This window comes from Aspergillus ibericus, assembly GCF_003184845.1.
Source record: "Aspergillus ibericus CBS 121593 unplaced genomic scaffold BO80scaffold_2, whole genome shotgun sequence".
In the NCBI taxonomy this organism is placed as follows: Eukaryota; Fungi; Ascomycota; class Eurotiomycetes; order Eurotiales; family Aspergillaceae; genus Aspergillus; species Aspergillus ibericus.
In genome coordinates, this window is record NW_020292100.1 from 540,169 (window position 1) to 558,064 (window position 17,896).

Consider the following 17,896-nt stretch of genomic DNA (forward strand, 5'->3'; position numbering starts at 1 on the left):
CCCGGCCATGCATACAGGCGTAATGTAGGGGTATCCTGCCGTAAACATCAGTGCGAGATATATCGACCCCTGCTGCCAGGCCGGCTTTGAAAACAAACTCGCGGCCCGAGATTGCCGCTTCATGAAGACAATTGCGCTCATTGATGTCATCTTCTGCGTAGATGTCAACCAAGCCACTTTCAAGCAGAACTGCTAGGACGTCGTCGGAGAACTCATTGATGGCGGCTAGGAAAGTGCGGGTGGCGCGGACCTGGGCATCAGGAGACGACTGCAGCTTAGCGGTCCATTCGCGCAATGTCTGCAGATTCCCTGTAGTAGCAGACTGTAGAATCTGTAGGTCCAGGTCTTCCTCATCCGTCCCAAAGGCTTGAACAGCCATCGCCCGGTCCATTGGGCGGGCCGTGTCAAAATGGATGTTTTCGCCTTCTGCCCAAGCTTCAAGCTCTAACCTGGCTGTTGTTGCCCGATCGGACAGGTCACGCAAGACGTCTCGGTTGAAACATGGTTGTACTTCTACAGCGCGGTGAAGGTACAGTTCTTTCATGCGAGACTATAGGAGGCACACAGATAAGTAAGGAGTCGCATATTGACCCGACAGGGTGAATGGACTTATGCGGAAGGTATGGGTGATTCGGACCTTTGATGTTTTATCCCACTAACTGCCTTGTCAGTCATATGAAATCAAGAGCGCCAATGGCGGCGTTTCTTTCTGCGACGAACCTTCTTCAGAATTTTCGACATGGCGGTCTCATTAATCTCGACGAATTGCTATGTCGGGAAGCAGTAATCAGTATCCCCGGGCACACCTTTGCAAGCAACGGATGAGCTCACCTGTAATTTGTTCAAATCCCCATCGAATTGTTGGAACCCTTCAAAGAGGGCAACAAAATTGGCTGGTGCTTTTGAACTGGTCACTGCCCGTGACTGGATAACCCTCTTCTTATCGACCAGCGTTTTCAGCCGTAATGAAAACTATCTCTCATCAGCTTTCGTGTAGGAAGATGGGCACCAAGATGGGCACAAACCTCGGCCTCTTTTTGCAGATAGAAGGCATTGACTTTTTCTATTTCCCGCTCCTACAGAAATGACCAATGAGCCCCAATCCATATTCTCCTTGCCAGATCTTCTTACCAGACGGAAGAAGAAAACCTCCTTGTTTGCGCGGAGGGCGGCTTGCGCTTCGGGGACATTTTGGGCCACACCCGCGGTGCTCTGAGCGGGAATTGTCGGTGTCGCACTGAGTTGTTTGATAAGCTGTCATTAATATGTTAACTCTGGTGAGGTCTGGTGTTACTCGAAGGATATGGAAACAAAAAAAAAAAAAAAGGCGGGGGGCAGCGGCAGGGGGGAGGACAGCAAGAGAAACCGACCTTTTTCAAAGCCTTGTAATTCACGAAGCTTGCGGCATATTCAGGGAGATCGAGCTGTCTACGCTGTATCTGTTTACCGAACTTCCTGTAACTCTATGGTCAGAATTCCATTGGAGACAAGTCAAGTTGAATCGAGGTCGTAGAGCAGACATGGACTCACATCTTGATAGGCTCTGCGCGAAAGTTGGAGAGCGATCTAACCAGTCCCTTGACGCACTGGTGCCCAGTTGAGGCAAAGGCTTAGGGGCCTGGTCACGGACTGGGAGCAACAGACACACTAGGCGAACAGCAATGCCAGAGGAGAAGGGAGAGAGAAGAAGATGCCAGCGGGTAGGAATATGGTGCGAAGACGTCCGCCCCTCTCTGAGCTCGGCCGGCGGAGTAGAGGAGAGACGAGGGAAGACTGGACTAGTCTGAGGTGGGGCGTCAACAAAGACAACAAGGAAAGGAAAAAGTACGGAGTAGAGTATGGAGGCAATGGGAAGCCGAGCAACAGGCGAGGGAGGGAGGCCAGATACTCGTCAATGTGACGATCGTCTGGTCAGGTACCTACAGAGTAGGTAGTAGTACTCCGTCCCGGTGTCTTAGCAGCTCACGCTGTCGTACTTACTGTGTACTCTGGAAGAGGTGGCAGGGCGGGCAGGCGAACAGGTACAAGCAGACCGAGAGGGAAACGACAGATTATGCTAAGGTATCTCTCTAGATAGGTTAATCTCCAGTAAAGGTATGCCGTGTTCACCCGGAAGGGCAGACCAATGCGGGGCACCTGACCCCGGCGGGGCACAATGGGAGGGGTGGAAGAGAAGACAAGAAGCTCAGTCAAAGCCGCGGCGACGGGAGCGCACTCATCGGATACCTGAATAGGTAGTTCTGTCAACCTCAGCGCGAATGGGGAAATCGGAAGGGACTCGTGCCGGGGCGAGTCAACGTCAAGTTACGTAGAAAAGGTCGACCAAGGGCGAGTGGAGAGCTCTGGGTAGCTGCCTCCGAACCAATCAACGGCCGGAATGTGCCCACGTTCCCTGTATCCCAAGACAACAACGCTTCCATTCGCGGATCGTGGGCAACGTGTTCTGAAGCTGTATCGGACTAATCAAAGTTCTACCAGGCTCCTGGTAGTAGTACTCAGTGGTCCTGCTCTCTTGGTGTAGGCAGTCGTCTCTCAGAGTCTCAGTCTCCGGTACCTTTCGCTGCAATGCACCACTCCCGGTTTGCCTTGCCCTCTTTCAAAGATTCAGCCAACCACAAGTTACATGAAAGTGTACTAAGCGTGGTCGGAGCAACCAATCACCCTGGCGCCGAGGCACGCTGGTACCGTTAGGGTGCATCGACAAGCATAGGCATGTCCATGTACGTAGTGGGGGGCTCGCTTCTTAAGCGGCATCGGTTCGTAGCGGGACTTACTCCGGACAGGGACTCTATTGATCTGGACCTTATTCTGTCTCCAGCCTTATACAAGGTAACGGTCCCGTCATTCGATCACTTTTACATCAACGCATGTCTGTGCGGAGTACCCCGTATAGCGTATGATCAGGTGCCCTCCGATCCTGAGGGCGCCTTGTTGGGAAGATTAATACTCACTCTAAACGTCATAGGCCCATCTACACAAACTGGACGCTCCAGATCTAGGGACCTCTCCGGAGGTACTTGGTCTATGAACGGCCAGCGAACCATTACTAGGAGCTAGAATCCAGGCATGAGAGAAAGCAGAAACAAAATTCCAAAATATGTATTCAATCACGCTATTCTCACCATAAGAATTTCACAAAGCGATTGCATCCAAATGTACAGGTGAGATGCAAGTATTGCAGCAGCTTTGATCCACAGTGTATCCAGACCCGAGCACGAAATCAATCATGCAAATGAAGACAAGATAGGATAGGCAAGTGGGTAGAAGTCAATAAACGTAAGAAGCCCTGGTCTGCCTTAGGTGGAAGTCGGGCTTCTTTAGAATCATAAATGTACAATCGCAAGGCCAAAGAAAAACAGTAGGGATATATCCATATACCAGAATAACGAGGGCACCAGTCAAAAACAACGGAACAGGTTGATGGGGAATGAGAAACGAAAAGAGATGTTTTGAGGTCTGAGAAGGCCACAAAAGAAATAACAAGCGAGAGTTAAAAAGGGAGGCTCGTGCTATGTGGCAGTTGAACGATACTCAAAAGTATGACCGCGAACTGGTTCATCCATCCAGCGGGATGTTGGCACAGAACCTTCCATGTCTAGGGTTGCGAAGGCCCAGGCAGGAATTTGAAGAAATGACTGAACACCACTAACCGGATATCAATTATTCAAGATGGCAAATATTGCGACGGCAGCGTCATTATATTGTTCAGAGGGCCAGCTTCTCAAGCTACTCCTCAGAAGTTTTGCGCGATACCAGCGTTTCCCTGTCTGGGAAACACGGCAGGGCTTTCAATTCGTGTATTGCGCCGCGCCTGGACATCCCGAATTACAGGCGGGGCACCGCCATAGGGGCCTTCACCATATGCCCCATATTGCGGCTGCATATCAGTATAATACGGGTTATCATCATAGAAAGGACCCGAGGGGTGAGTGGCAGACATGTGGCTCTCTTCGGACGCTTCTGATCGGTTGGCTGCAGAATATGCCGATGAAGCGTTCGATGGGCCACGATGGATGTCGACGTTTCGATTATTCGCCGCAGCTACCGGAGCAGCACCCAGAACCCCGATAGGTTCGGTTTCCCCCAAAGTACCTTGTCCTTCGGAGTACTGGATAGTCCCATCACTTGGGGTAGCTGCATGATGATAGCCAGGCGCACTTCCAGCTTCGGACATCGCCAGGCCAACTCCAGCGCTGCTTGATAAGTTGGTAGATGCTTTGCGGCCAGCGGATGTCGTCCCCCAGCCTCGGTATCCCGAAGAAGTATTGTCGTCTTTCGGCTCGAAGGCTCCGGCGCCCATGATTGGAGGTAGGGAAGGGTCATTATTCGGGTTGAATCCGTATTCTTCCACCTCCTTCCTCCGTTCTTCTTCTGCCGCTTTCTTTGCTTTCCATTTCCTCCAAAAGTATAACGCCGCAAGTATGATTATAGCTACCGAGGCGACTGGCACAACCACGGCAACGGCTATGGTGCCACCGGCCGAAAGCCCTGAGCTACCACCACCACCACCTCCTCCCGAAGATGACGTTGGTGATGATCCGCTGATTGTGGTAGACACGCCATTCGCCGCAGTCCCAGAAGTTCCAGTTGGAATGGCTGTATCAGTCGAGGTTATAGTCAAGGTTTCCACCCCAGTGGCCCCATTGGTTGGTGTCTGCGTGACCACTGTTGTGACCACATCGGGGGTCGCAGTCGTCCGAGAAGTGGTGGAAGTGGTAGTGGGCACCTCGGTGGTACTTGTAGAAGTGCTCGAAGCGCTACTTGTCGTCGTCGGTGCTATGGGTATCGTTGTAGTAGAAGAGGTTGACTCGGACGTCGATGATGTGGACGATGTAGACGATGTAGGTACAGATGTCGTAGATTCCGAGGTTGTTGACTGAGATGTTGTCGACTGGGACGTTGGAGCTGCTTCAGGAGTTGTTTGAGATGACGTTTCCGCTTGGGTTTCGGTGGGTGTAGCAGCGTCAGCGGCGCTCGCTGATGTTACCGCCGCGCCTGCTCCCGCTGCAGCCGCCACTGTGGGCAAGTTCAGTAAATCGCAGGTATATGGATTATGATGGAAGGCAACAGATAGCGACACGCTCTGAGATAGGGGACATGGTGGGGTAGCACTATACCGGAGGATGACATAGTGAGATTGTGTTGGAGCAATTAATTCCAAGTGGATAAGCGCCCAAAGTTGTATCAGGAAGTCAGGATCGGCCGATGTCAAGAACTCCGCGAGTCCACCGCAAGCACAGTCGCTACTGCGTGATTCACGAGGGAACAATGCGTATGCAGCCGGGAATTTATCGGTGGTACACGTTTGGGCCGAATTTCGTAGCAATCCAGGTCTCCGTCAAGCCTTTGCCGGAAGGTCGGAAAACGATTGAAAGAGCGAAAATATAAATTTAGGGGCGAAGGAATGGATAGAGTTGAATAGCAATATACAACCGCACAGCCGGTAATGGTTAAGAAGAAGGACTGCTCTGCTAGAATAAGAGCACCGCGCCTGGGGAGTGGTGAAGCTGACAATGGTCTGCCTAGCCGATGGTCAGGGGAGAAGGACGGTCGCCTCAGATCAACGCGGGCAAAATCGAGAAGGGAAAAAAAGAAAAAGAAAAATAAACAGATTTTTAATAAGAAAAAATCAGAAGGGGGCGAAACAGAGTGTCCACTCACCGGAATTAAACAGGATGCCATGAGACAGCAGAAGAAGATCTCATGTTAGATATCTAAAGAGGAGGAATGACACTCATCGGAACAGATACTCTTAGGGGGAGGGGGAGGAGAGAGGACTCCAACGAGAGAACGAACGGAAAGGAAAAGAGCGAGTGAGTGAACGAATAGATGGGCGAATTGCGGCCAGAGCAAGCCTGTGCAAGCCGGCTCCTGAATTATATCTGTGGTATTCTTAGTACCAGGTACCTGGCTGAGGTGGTAACCCGAAGTGTAATTGAGGTACCGAGAGCAGTCATGTATGGTACAACCCAATGAATGGGGTGTTACGGTCTGGCTGCGATCGGCACCCACCGAGGTAAGCAAGCAGCGGCATCCGTCATCTCCTCCTCCCCAAGATGATCGATCCGTGAGATATCTAGACTGAGGGTTCCTATCGAGGAACGTCGCATCGATGAGGAGGGAGCTAGAGCAGTAGATACTCCATAACCCGTCTCCATAGTCGACGGATACTACTATGCCATCCAAGCCCGAGATTTGAACTAGTACTTATTCTTAGCAACAGTTGAAAGTTAGAACCGGATTCATGGGGGGCAACAAAACTTGATGGCCTCTGAGAGGCCCACCGGGCCGGCCAGGAAGAGTTGCTGATTGCAGATTGAGTGCCGTCTCCAGTGGGGCCAATCTCCCAACTAGAGTAATGTCAAGCCCGGATTGGTGAAGCCAAAGCCCATTGTTACCGCTAAGCCAGCATGAACCACAATTTTCAGGCCCCTCGGCCGTGGGTTACCATCAGGTACGGCGGTCCCAAGTTTTATCCACCATTCTGCAGGCTCCTACAGCCGGATGAACCTAGACTGACGATGGAATTTCCCTGTGCAGAGCGTTGATAAACACAGTTGGAGATCATCGGGTAAGTAGGTATGTACATACTTGTCCCTGTAAAATATGTAGATATACCTGGCTAGGTTCATCAGTGGCTCCCACAAATTCCGATTTCCACCTTTTAATCGCCGGGCTGAATACGACTGCCATGCCTAGCGAATTGATGGCTCGACACTTCATGATAAACGGGGTACTCCGTACACTTGTTCAGAATCAGAACAGGACCAGGGTTTTTGTTCCGACTCGGTCCATGGCTATATTGGCTACGGAGACGAAGCAACGGCCGCTTGCGGGCGCTGTCACTTCCTGCTGCCCCGAAATTGCGTTTCGACATGGTAGCTTAAGGGACTTTAGCCTATGGCTTTGACGTAAGCCACCAGGTCGTGCAGTAACCAACTCCAATGCACAAACTTGGACCAGAAGTTCCCGGTTTCGTGGAGCACCTTTATTCCGAAGCATCTACGGAGTACGGTGGAACCGCATATGGACATACTGTGCCATGGACAGCTTCTGGATCGCCCGTCCTAATTCTATGATGAAGCAAGACCCTGCGAATCATCGCTGGATGACAGTGAACTTCTAGCCGTACTGAGATTCTTCGCAGGCAGTGCCTACACAGCACAAAATTGATAAGTGTGATATATAAACATGGCGCTAGTTCCAATACATTTGGGATCGGGAATCATCGGCCGTGGCCTCCGACGATCCGCCTCCAAGAATATCATATTTGCAAGTTGAAGGTTATGGAAATTGACTATTCATATCCAGCGCCTAGTAAAAGCAGATACGAAGAACAGAAGCCCCTTGTATGTATCACGCCACTGAACATCGGGAAAGTTGCTAAATCAAGCCCGGTTCCTCAAAGAAGTACCGCTGGGACAGAATATAATAGACAAGAATAGATCGTGATAAGGTATGTAAGCACCAGATGACTGTGGCAAAGGGGGAAATCGTTACGGCGGGGAAGAAAGAACTAAGCAGAAACGTCGATGTTTAATGCCGCATATCCCATGTAGGACGGAGGTTTGATATCAAATCATCCTTGGTACCCACAGTGTCCGGGGGCAAGCGGCTGACGCGATACGCACCAGTGCGGATGTTGTGCAGATGGGTTGTGGAAATCCCTGTGTGGTTGCTGCGAATACTGCCTGCATCGCTTGCAGTATCATTCTTGAAGCGAGGAGGAGGTGCAAAGTCCAAAGTGTCATAAGCGCCTGACTTTCGCAATGCGTGCCTAGAGACTAGTTAACATCGATATATACGTTTGGAAACAACGCTAAACTCACGCGCTAGGTAGGGCTGAAAGGTCGTCGAAAGCAGAGACGAGTGGCGAATGGACTGGCACCGCCAGGCTAAATGGCTGTAGACCACCTAAAGGCGTCCCTGGCCGGCCCTCCTTCTGATCCTTAAAGTGATTGGCGGGAGCATAATCGATGGCCGTCATTAAGGAATCGTCCTTCAACATATGCGGAGTAGGAAGGATTTGAAGTGGTGACGGTGGGGGCACCGCCTTGCGCGGCTTTGGTGGTCCTGGTAACCGACCAGAGGCAGAGGAAAATGCACGGGGGCCGGGGCTTTGGAATCGATCGTTGAAGCCTCCGTCCGAGCCGGTGGCCATATGCCGAGCTGCCCCTTGAAAGCGCGGAGGCGCGCGAGGTGGAGGAGTCATGGCACGGCGAGTTACCGGTTCAGCAAATGGCGCCGGGACTGCATTAAAGTGATCACCCATCATAGGATCGTACACATAGCCACCATTTTCAGCGTAGACCTCCGGCCCATAGTCCTGGTAGACTGTTTCCCGACCTGTTTTATTCTCATCAAAGTATTCCTTGTAGAATGACCGGATACGATTGGCACGTTGCTCGGGGTTGTCAGATGGATCCTCTGGCGGCAGAGGACGAAGCCCAAGGGTCATCCGTCGGGTCTCACGACGAGGATCAAGACCTGCGTTCTGAGTTCGTGGCTCTTCCGAAAGCACTGCAGGGACAGTGGACTTCTCCGGGCTATCTGCAGGGCCCGCGATGCTGGCTACCTCTTGCACATTGAAGGATGGGATTGTTGACCTCCTTGCGTCACCATAATCGCTAGGCGCATCACTCAGAGGAAGCGAGATCCGAGGAGTGGGAATCGATGCGGTGTGCGCGGAAGTTGTGTTTGAGTCCAGGTGAAGTGGAAGAGGATCATGTAACGGGGTAATTGCATGATGCTGAGGGAGTGGACTGGGACCCACGTCCTCATTCTGACTGTTATCGCTGGGATGGGTCAGGTTTGAGTACTGTGCATTTTCAAAAGGCATATGCGATAAGCGCTTCTCCTTAGCACTAGCCTCAGCATTGACATGGGTTCCACTGAATTCGGGTTCGTGGCTTGTCATTGGGTTCGGCTCGCTGATAGTCATTCCCGGTACATGCACGGGGCTCGGGCTTCTGGGCAGGTCCAGCTGAAACCCATGATCGCGTTCGTGATCAGAGCTGGCTGGACTCTGCACATTGCGATCGGCAGAAGGAATTGTGTAGAGCGGAGGCGATGAGCGCGACATTCTTTGGGCATTTCGCAGAAGCCCTTGGTTCATATCGTCACCAAGCGCGCCCCGTCTGGTTGAGCCCGTAAAGCTTGACGCATCATCCTGGGGACCTCTCGAGTGCGACCTGAGCGATGCATTGTCACCCAGAAACGACCCTACATGTCGGTACTTGTCATCATCCCCATCACCGATGGATCTGGACAGAGAACTCAGGGATTCCCTGGAATTGTGCAATCCAGGCGGAAGAAGATAGGGGCTAGGCCCGATATCCAGCGATACCCCTTTATTATGAGCCGCGTTACGATCAAGTTTCTCAGCCTGTTGCATGGGCTTCGCCCCCGTGGGCGCCAAATCTAGACCAAAGTCGAGAGATTTGTGCTTGTCATTCGCGTCCTCGTTACGGAGCTTCTTCACGTTTCTGCGGTGCAGGTAGAGTAGAATAGCTATGGCAATCACAACGGGAATCCTAAGCACTTATCAGTCACGGACCTAAGTTGTTAAGTAGAGATGTCGCCATTGATCCGTAATGTGAAGGGTGAAAGAATGTCAACAAGGAAGAAAACATAGTAGCACGTACACTGCTCCTAGAACAACGGGCAAAGTCGTGGTAGTAAGCGTGCTTGTCGGTTTGGTCTCGCTGGATGAAGAAGATGAGCTAGAGGAGGAGTCGGTAGATGGCAAAGGCTCCCTCCTCGCTAGCGTTGGTGTTTCGGCCATCGTTAGCAAAGGCAATCGATCACGAGGCACAATGCCAGGCCGGCGTGGCATTGAGAGACTTTGCAGATGTGTGCCATGGAGGGCCTGATGCTGATGGTGATGGCGCATGATCGACCTAGCTCTCGAAAGAGGTAATCCAGAACTCCGTTACCCGGAGGACTAGATTACGGCGACGAGCGGGCAGTTTCAGGACCAGGCCTGCACTTGAGTCTGTCTGATGTGAGTATTCCCTTGGCGTCGATAACCGTCAATCATGAAGGAGACAGGTAGTAGCGGCTTTGATGATGAGGAGCGATCGAGCAGGAGGGGCCGATAATAAGAAGATCTCAGTGCGAACGGGTGGGCAGCAGCAACGGAGGTCTGGCAAACAATGAAGCGAACGTCGAGGACGGATTTGGAGCAAGGAGTGGACGGGAGTGAGAAAGGCTCCCTGAAATGAACGACTGTACAACCCCCCGAGGTACTGAGGGTTGGGGGGAAAAGAACGACGTGAAACAGGTAAAAAAGGAAAGGAAAGGAGTAGCAGAAGAAGAGGCGGACGGCACGCGATAGGGAGAGGGAGAGAAAAGAGGGAAAATGAAGTGAGCCGGCAGGGCGAAGGCCCAGAGGGCGTAAGCCAGCAGTAGTGCGCCCAGAACTAAGCTACCTAGCGGTCTAGATGGCCCGTTTCATTTCCATTCATTTGTTGTCTAACCGGTTGTGGGGAGGAGAGGCAAAGCTTGGTGGCAGATGGGGTTGGACTACGGAGTAGAATACTATCATCGTACCATCAACAGAGTAATGGTACGGTCATCGACTCCGTAGACCTGACTAGGTAGGAGATAGATAAGGCAAGGTGCAGGAGTCGTACAGTTGTACTAAGATTCCCCCGGAGAACCACAGCACCCCGGAAGTTTTTCGTTCTTCACGAATACCCACTATGTTTGATAGTAGTACACAGTTTAACCAGATAGATAGCCTCTGCACACTTAGAGAGCCATATTTGGCCTCAAAGTCAATCCGAGTACAGAGTAGCTGGGGTCATAAAAGATATGTGTGTTAGGGAGTACACGGCAGACATCCATCTCCTAGATAGATAGCCCTTTGGTTTTGCCGCCCCCTGAGTCGGCCGGGAGCCGAAACATATGTTACCTAACAGTACTCCGTACCGAGTATTGAGTACCGTGGTCTGTACCGGGTACTACAGGCTAGTATGAATTGTGGACTCCAACGGACCTGCGTAGCTGTTGACTTGCTACACGGTGGGTTCCTAGAGAGATCCTTGCTGTGTGTCTCAATGACCTCATGGCCATTTCTATTCATGACTCCAGGATCTGTTGAGCCTTCTGCGGTTTGCCTTCCTGTTATTTTTTTTTTTTTTTTAATTTGGTCGCTATCCTTGTTTCACTCCCGTCACTTATTCTGGAAAGTAAGGTGCCGCGATCCCCTGAGTGAAAAGCCAGGCACAGTGGGTCGCTTAGACTCTGCTGGTCTGCTAGCCAGACTAGTGCCAGGAACCCGCTCGGTTCTGACCAATAATTGGGAAGGACTTCCGCCCCTTGGGAGATTACCTCTCGGGCAGACTCCACCCGCCATGAGAGCTGAGCCTGTTGACTTGCTGGATTAATATCTGACATTCTCCCTTGTAAGAGTCTAGGGTATGAGTGGACGGGGCCGCTAGACAACTTACTCGAATGACAATACGGAGTAGGTTGGTCTTTGGAAGGAAGTTGTTGGTGGATCCTGGCTGCCTATCTGTATCTGACGTCGACCACCTGGAGATTAGTGGGGTTTATTATTAGTATCCCTCAAGTCATATCGACAAGCGTCATTCCTGGTATCTGGCACTAAGTAAGATGTGGTGCACTTATTGATTATTCTACAGTCTACCCACCCGAAAGCAAGCCAGCAACAGTTCATAATGTGATAAAGTATGGAGGAAGTACGGAGTAGCGTCGGAAAACTTCGATACTTCCCCGCTCACATAATCTGGCTCCGAATCAGTACGGAGTACCCCATACTACATTATCTAAACTGAAAGTATAATTGGTTATCGCCTGTTTATTTATGCCGACCTAAGTCACAAGTTCAAGTTGACCTACAGGAGCCTCTCCCATGGGACTAATGCCAGGCCGTAAATGAAGCCTATAAGTTGTGAAAAGTTTGTGTGTTTTGCGCTTCGTTTTCTTCTCAGGTACGTTGGCCGTATCCATACTCCCTGTGTAGCCTGGATGTTGGACTTATGATGGCAACCGCATCTACTATAGGGATTGACTTCTTTCGCGGAATCATATTGAACCCATATAATGTAGTAATTACAAGGCGTGCGGTACGTATTTATCCTTTTCCACAATACAGATGGTGCTGCACACCTTCGCCCTTATACAATCTATTGGGACGGCTATGCCACAGAAAGGGGCGCCTACCCCAGTGGCTAGCTAGAATACCCATCACGGAAACCATCGAAGCTGCTCTCCTTTGCTGACGATGTCTATGGAGTTTCGGCGGGAAGCACAATACTACATTAATGAGTATGCTCAAGTGAGTCAATATTTGTTCCGACATTCTTGCTTATTACATGCAAGTATATTTCGGATTCTCCAAGGACTTATAGAAGACAGTGTTTTATAAGGTGCTATGTCGGAACTATATCTGTTTTAATAGTGTCGGCCAAATGGGTAATCCAGGTGAATTTGGATGTATATACGTCCATGTTGTAACTCTAGGTATGCTGTATATGTCTATGATGTTTTGAGAGTTTGAATGGTATGCATCTGTCGTGATACTAGATCTAGTATTGTAGAGAAAGCTGTCATGGCATTATATTCTCGCCAAGGGAGGGGGTTTAGAGCGATCCAGCTGAAACCATTGTTAAGATAGGCTTCTCGGCACTATTCTTCGCCTGATATGGGAGTATTCTCTTCACGCAGCACGAGAATATCCGACCACCGATGGCATTAGATATGAGTTGCCTGCCTATACCATTCCAGTAGGCCACACCGTATCCGCTCTTGATAGTACTATAACAGACATAAGTTTAGCAACGTAGTGGGGTAGTCCTATTCCTCAGCCGGTACAATGCTTGTTTCGAACATATAAGATTCCCGAGAATTGCTACAATAGCCCACCAGCTTATATTCATGATTGAGCACAGGCGCCCTTTGTGCAAAGCATCTACAGAATAGCTATATCAAAATTCATACAGCTAGTGCAAGTGCGGGGTCTATATATCGAGATAGGTTTCCGCCTTATGAAGGTGCCTCTGATCTGTAGTAGCAAGGAAAACTTGTAGTTTTGTCTCAGATTGCTTTTGGTTGCTGGGCCTCCTCTACCGGTGTGATAATCTTCTGTTATCTTGCACTTTTGACTTTCACAAAATTATCCTATCTTGCTTTTGCTTTCCCAGACAGGTTCGACATGATCCAGACTCGTATATCCATACACCTGTAAAAAGAGAATCAAAAGGAGGGAAAAACGCAGGCGTAGGAAAGAAGAACAAAGGAAGACTGTACGGGACCTTCGCAATCCACTTCCGAAAATATCACGTACAGAGAATGGAAGATGAAAATGGAAAGAAAAAATGGAAAAGAAAAACTAAAAAGGTTTCTTTGAAAAGGGTAGAGAGAGAAGTGAAAGATAAAGAAAAAGAAAAACCCCAAATACAAGTAATACTCGCACAAGAACCGCCCAAGTACTCAACACAAACCCTGAATGGGAGATACCCAACAATTCAGTTGTACAATGTAGTGATCATTCGAAAAATGAAGTCTCCTCGAATATCCCTTCCTTCACGAGGAGGGTAGAAGAGGGAATTAGCGGAAACAGAAAAAGAGAGGGAAAATGGCCAGGTTAGATGTTCTCTTTCGCGTCATCTCATATGCTCAGGAAATCGTGAGGCTTCTTGAAAAGGTACAGTCGGAGAATTAAAAAGGCGTGAAGGGCGACATCATCAAAAGTAAGGAAAATGGCGTGGCTCATTTACTTTAAGTCTCGAGACTTGGGTTATCATGGGAGGGTTGATCGAAAATTCGACTGAATGCTGGGTCTGAGAGATGCGTTGTCTCTCTAGGCTCGGCTGTGACACCATCGGCTTTGCGAATTACTTCTTTCAAAGCACGAGTGACGACGCCGGCTCGGACGACCAAGTCACGAAGAGACTGGGTATCGAAAGGAAGTTTCTTGGAGCGTGGAGGGTGCGACTCCGTGAAGGTGGAGTCGCCCGAGTTCCGTTGTTGATAGATCAAATCCAGCACAGAGTTTGGTTTGGCTGCGACCTCCGGGCTAGGAGAAGTAGTAGGGCGGGAATTCGAGTGCTCCGAAAGCGATACTCCCCAAGATCCTCCACTGACCCGTTTCCAAGCGTCATTAGCATTGGAGGAGTCGCCTTCTGATTCGTCAAAACTGAAGGTCAGAGACGAAGGAGATCCAGGAGGTGAGTTATCATGGCCATCATCGTCAAGAGTGGCTAGGTTCACTATGCCTTCTGCTTCTTTCCAAAGGTCGCTTGACGGCCCGCGGACGAGGTTCAAAAAGCTCCCTTGATGTCGAAGGCGCTTAAGTTCTTCAACCAGCAAGGTTAGTTCCTGGACCTGACCGAACTGCCCATGAAGACTTGCTTGGCGTTCCAGGATAGCTGGGGGAACTATCATGCCCCGACGGGGCAGGGCTTTGTTCGGCTTCACGGTCTCGCTGGTTGGACTCTCATCCGCGTCCTCAAAATCAAAGTCACTATCCCAGTCCTCACTGACTCCCTTGCTTCCTAGGCCCCATGTACCGAACTTGCCCGAGGTCTGACGTTGTTCATTAATAGGCGGAGTGTCTCTGGTCACGGGCACGCTTTGACTACGGAGATGCAAGGTACTCGGGGCTTTTCGCCCTGGGGCTCTGCTGCCACGCACATCGGGTGTATGCTTCCCATGAACAGTCCGCGGTCGCCCATCGGGGCCTGTTGCTTCGCGATCGCTTCTCGGCTGTTCCGACCAGTCGAAGATGTTCATTTTTGGACATAAATCAAGTGCCTCATTGTTGAGACTGTGAGAATCGCACTTGTATGACTGTCTCAGCTCGGGGGCTGTTACCTGCCGGTTGGAGGCAAATACCTCGCTTCTATTATGACCACCAGCTTTGCCCCTCAACGACAGTGTTGAGGATTGTGATTCTGTGAATGGACCCGTTGTCTCACCAGGCAATGCGGCTAGCAGACTGCGAGAATCTTCGTCATCTGTCAGGTCAGACGGAAAAGAAATGTTGCTGTCACCCTCGTGCATATCCGATGCCTTGCTGGCGATAGGAGCGGGTGTAGGAATAGAAGTCGCATCTCTATCGGAGCCGCAATGGCATTTCTCCAGTGAATGCGAAGTGAGAGACCCACACGTTTCGAGGACAGGGATATTAGATGACGTCCTTTCCGACATCTTGACGGGGAAATCTTTGTCAAAGATCGTCTGGATTCGAGGAGCATAGGGGCCCGAGTTACTGCTGGTAGTGATATGTGTACGGATGGAATCGAAGGCAGTATCACTCAAGAAATCAGTCTCATCCTCATCACCGGACGTGAAGATGTGAGTATCGTCGGATCCTATAACGGTGGAAGCCGGGTCGGACGCAGCAATCGAATGGCGTTTAGGGCGCTGACGGAATGCGCCCTGGAATCTAGCCAGTGGTAGTGTATCTAAAGATAAAGGACGCGACCCAAATTCACGGAGGTGAGCCATGTCTATTTTGTAGTCTTGGCAAAGCAGAGGATGGGCTCTGCGTCGCGATCCCATCAAGTCAGACATCATTGGCGAAGGAACTCCTGCTTGTGAGACGGCTGGACGACGAAAGATATCCGGGTCAGTAATGTTTCGTCTTCCATGTGCCTGGGATGGAACCAAGAGTGTTCCTTCCGTTGCCGGCGCAGGGAGAGGGGTCGAGATTGCCCGCCTCTTTGAAAAGACCATCGAGCCATTCCTGAGTTTTCCAGCATCTGCGGAGCCTGTGCCCGTTGGGGGCCGCTTAGGGTCAGCGTCATCAATAGAAGGCGAAGCCGGACGATCGCTTTCTTCCGGTGGTAATGACAACTCTTGTTGTTGTTGTTGCGGGGGGAAACCACTAGGTCCAAACGGATTTCGGAACTGAACCGGGGAGGAAGGAGAAGATCCATCCAGACCAGCTTCCACTGTCGGGAGCTTGCCTCTGATAGATGTCGCCAGAAGGAGTGCCGGGGCAGTATCCGAATTCGGTACAATTCGTCGCAGCCCTGGATCTTTTGGTCTTGTCGCGGTTGAAAACCTACGAGCTAGTCTTTCCGATAAAGCCTCCGGGCTGACATCTATATACGGACGCCAGACATGATCATCACTTAGAGAAGCAAGATCGGAGTGGTTCGGTGGAGGGTTCAAGATCAGACTAGGCTCGAAATTAAGACTGTGGCTTGCCTTGTGCCCCAAAGTCTCAGACCGCTGATGACTAGTAGCAGGTCTGCGAAAGGCGGCTGGCGTTAACGGAGAAAATGGCGCATTTCCGGAAAGGGAGGGAGAATGGGCATGATGGGAAGGAGGCCGCTTGACTAGCTTGTTGGGTCTGCGTTGAATAGATGCGGGAGGGCTGGCTGGACTATTTGGTCCGTTGGATGAAGGGGAAACGGGGGTTTGGCATGAAGCGCGCTTTTCTGGCTGGAAGGACAGGCGTCGCACCCAGGATGATGAAGGTCGCCGTATATGTGAGGCGATTGATATGTTCTCCAAGACTGGTTTGGGCGGCCCAGTCAACGTTTGTCCACGACGACGAAATCGTACACCTGCGAACGACGACTTCCTGCGCGACTTTGCCTCTCCCCGTTGGCCCGAATCAGGCGCACCATCTTCACATTCTCGAAAGAAATGCGCGGCCAAAGGAGACTGTGCAGTCGCTGCTGTATAAGGACCGGCGGGGACTGTGTTTGTATTCGACGGAGATACGGGATTATCTGTCGCAGTCGCGCATTGATCATGCAGCGGGAGGGTCTTTTTCCGGAATCGGCCTGGCCTGGAGGAGCTTCGATCTACGCGACCGAAGGCGAAGCCAGTTGGTGCAATACCGACGGTGCTAATTGCACAGAGCTGATAGGAAGCCAGTCAGTGTCACAGTTTTGCATGCATCATGACACAACGCGTGAGGCAAGCGCTTTGCTTCTCGCGGGCCAGGTTAGGGAAAAACAGCCTTCAGCAGCAGGAAACCGGATAACCAAAAGAATGCGACCAGAAAGCGAGAAGATTAGAGAAGACGATTAACTCACTGTTGATACATGCTCCATTCTCAGAGGGCGCCGAGAACAGTGTCAAGCACCATGAACCTCAGTTTAGCCACATCGATATTACATGTAATTGACGACCCATCTGCATTATCTTGCACGAGGAGGATCAGCTGGCCCGACACATCTAGATAAACACCATCTAAGAAAGAAGGTGGAACAAGAACACAATCTAGCCTGAGGTGGGGAAAAGAGAGAGATCGCTGTGGCCGAATTAATTGTTTGTACAGTAAATCCGAGCGTGGAATCGATGCGATCTTAGGGTGGATGAGGGGAAAGGGTGTCGGAGCCAGCTAGGAGGAAGCTAAAGGAATGGGGGAGCAATCGAAAAGGAATGTGATCAAGGAATGGGGGACTAGAGGCAGTCTCAGCGACCAAAGTTTGGCCCGTGCAAGTCGCAGAAGCTGACCGTCCCAAATCAACCGGGGAGGAAAGAAATCGAGCAGCAGAAGGAAGAAGTGAAGAGGCAGCAGCAAGCAGTAGCAGCAGCGATAGCAACATGCGAATGAGAGTGGTAATAATAACAGACCAAGGTCATCGATCAACAAAAGCCCCAGTGGGACGCGGTCACTGGCTTCCCTTCCCACGGGCGATGTTCTTCTGGTTCTAGTCTAAACTCAACCACTGGAGAGGAATGGATCACGCTAGGAGTTCCACCCCCAGCACACCACCACCGCAAGGCAAGTCCAATAAATCGTGGCTAGGGTCGAGGAAACGGGAAGAGGGAGAGGGACTGAGTACTTTAAAAAACAACAAAAAAAAATTAAGATAGAAATAGAACTGATGATAAAATATAAAGGTTGGTAGATAAGAATATCACCACAAAAGCTATGCATTTATTTTCCAACCCCGATCTTGAA

The 17,896-nt window shown here is 50.7% G+C and overlaps 4 protein-coding genes across 4 annotated transcripts; all 4 read right to left on the reverse strand.

Moving 5' to 3' along the window:
• Window positions 1-3,395: 3,395 nt before the first annotated feature.
• BO80DRAFT_78204 (uncharacterized protein) lies at window positions 3,396-5,348 on the reverse strand. The gene is made up of 2 exons (XM_025724779.1): window positions 5,118-5,348; window positions 3,396-5,016 (listed from the first exon to the last, which is right to left on the reverse strand). Exons 1-2 carry the CDS (start codon window positions 5,128-5,130, stop codon window positions 3,734-3,736), a joined length of 1,296 nt encoding a protein of 431 aa, XP_025580022.1. The 5' UTR covers window positions 5,131-5,348; the 3' UTR covers window positions 3,396-3,733.
• On the reverse strand, window positions 5,045-5,833 carry BO80DRAFT_78238 (uncharacterized protein). The gene has a single exon (XM_025724781.1). It carries the CDS (start codon window positions 5,680-5,682, stop codon window positions 5,209-5,211), a length of 474 nt encoding a protein of 157 aa, XP_025580023.1. The 5' UTR covers window positions 5,683-5,833; the 3' UTR covers window positions 5,045-5,208.
• A 1,294-nt stretch (window positions 5,834-7,127) lies between these two features.
• BO80DRAFT_490066 (uncharacterized protein) lies at window positions 7,128-11,070 on the reverse strand (the record flags this gene model as incomplete). Its single annotated transcript, XM_025723619.1, has 4 exons — window positions 7,128-7,777; window positions 7,830-9,533; window positions 9,645-9,874; window positions 11,050-11,070. The coding sequence occupies 4 exons, from the start codon at window positions 11,068-11,070 to the stop codon at window positions 7,537-7,539; spliced, it is 2,196 nt and encodes a 731-aa protein (XP_025580024.1). The 3' UTR covers window positions 7,128-7,536.
• Window positions 11,071-13,656: 2,586 nt separating this feature from the next.
• Window positions 13,657-17,194, reverse strand: BO80DRAFT_78674 (uncharacterized protein). The gene is made up of 2 exons (XM_025724782.1): window positions 17,022-17,194; window positions 13,657-16,845 (listed from the first exon to the last, which is right to left on the reverse strand). Exons 1-2 carry the CDS (start codon window positions 17,037-17,039, stop codon window positions 13,747-13,749), a joined length of 3,117 nt encoding a protein of 1,038 aa, XP_025580025.1. The 5' UTR covers window positions 17,040-17,194; the 3' UTR covers window positions 13,657-13,746.
• Between the last annotated feature and the right edge of the window lie 702 nt (window positions 17,195-17,896).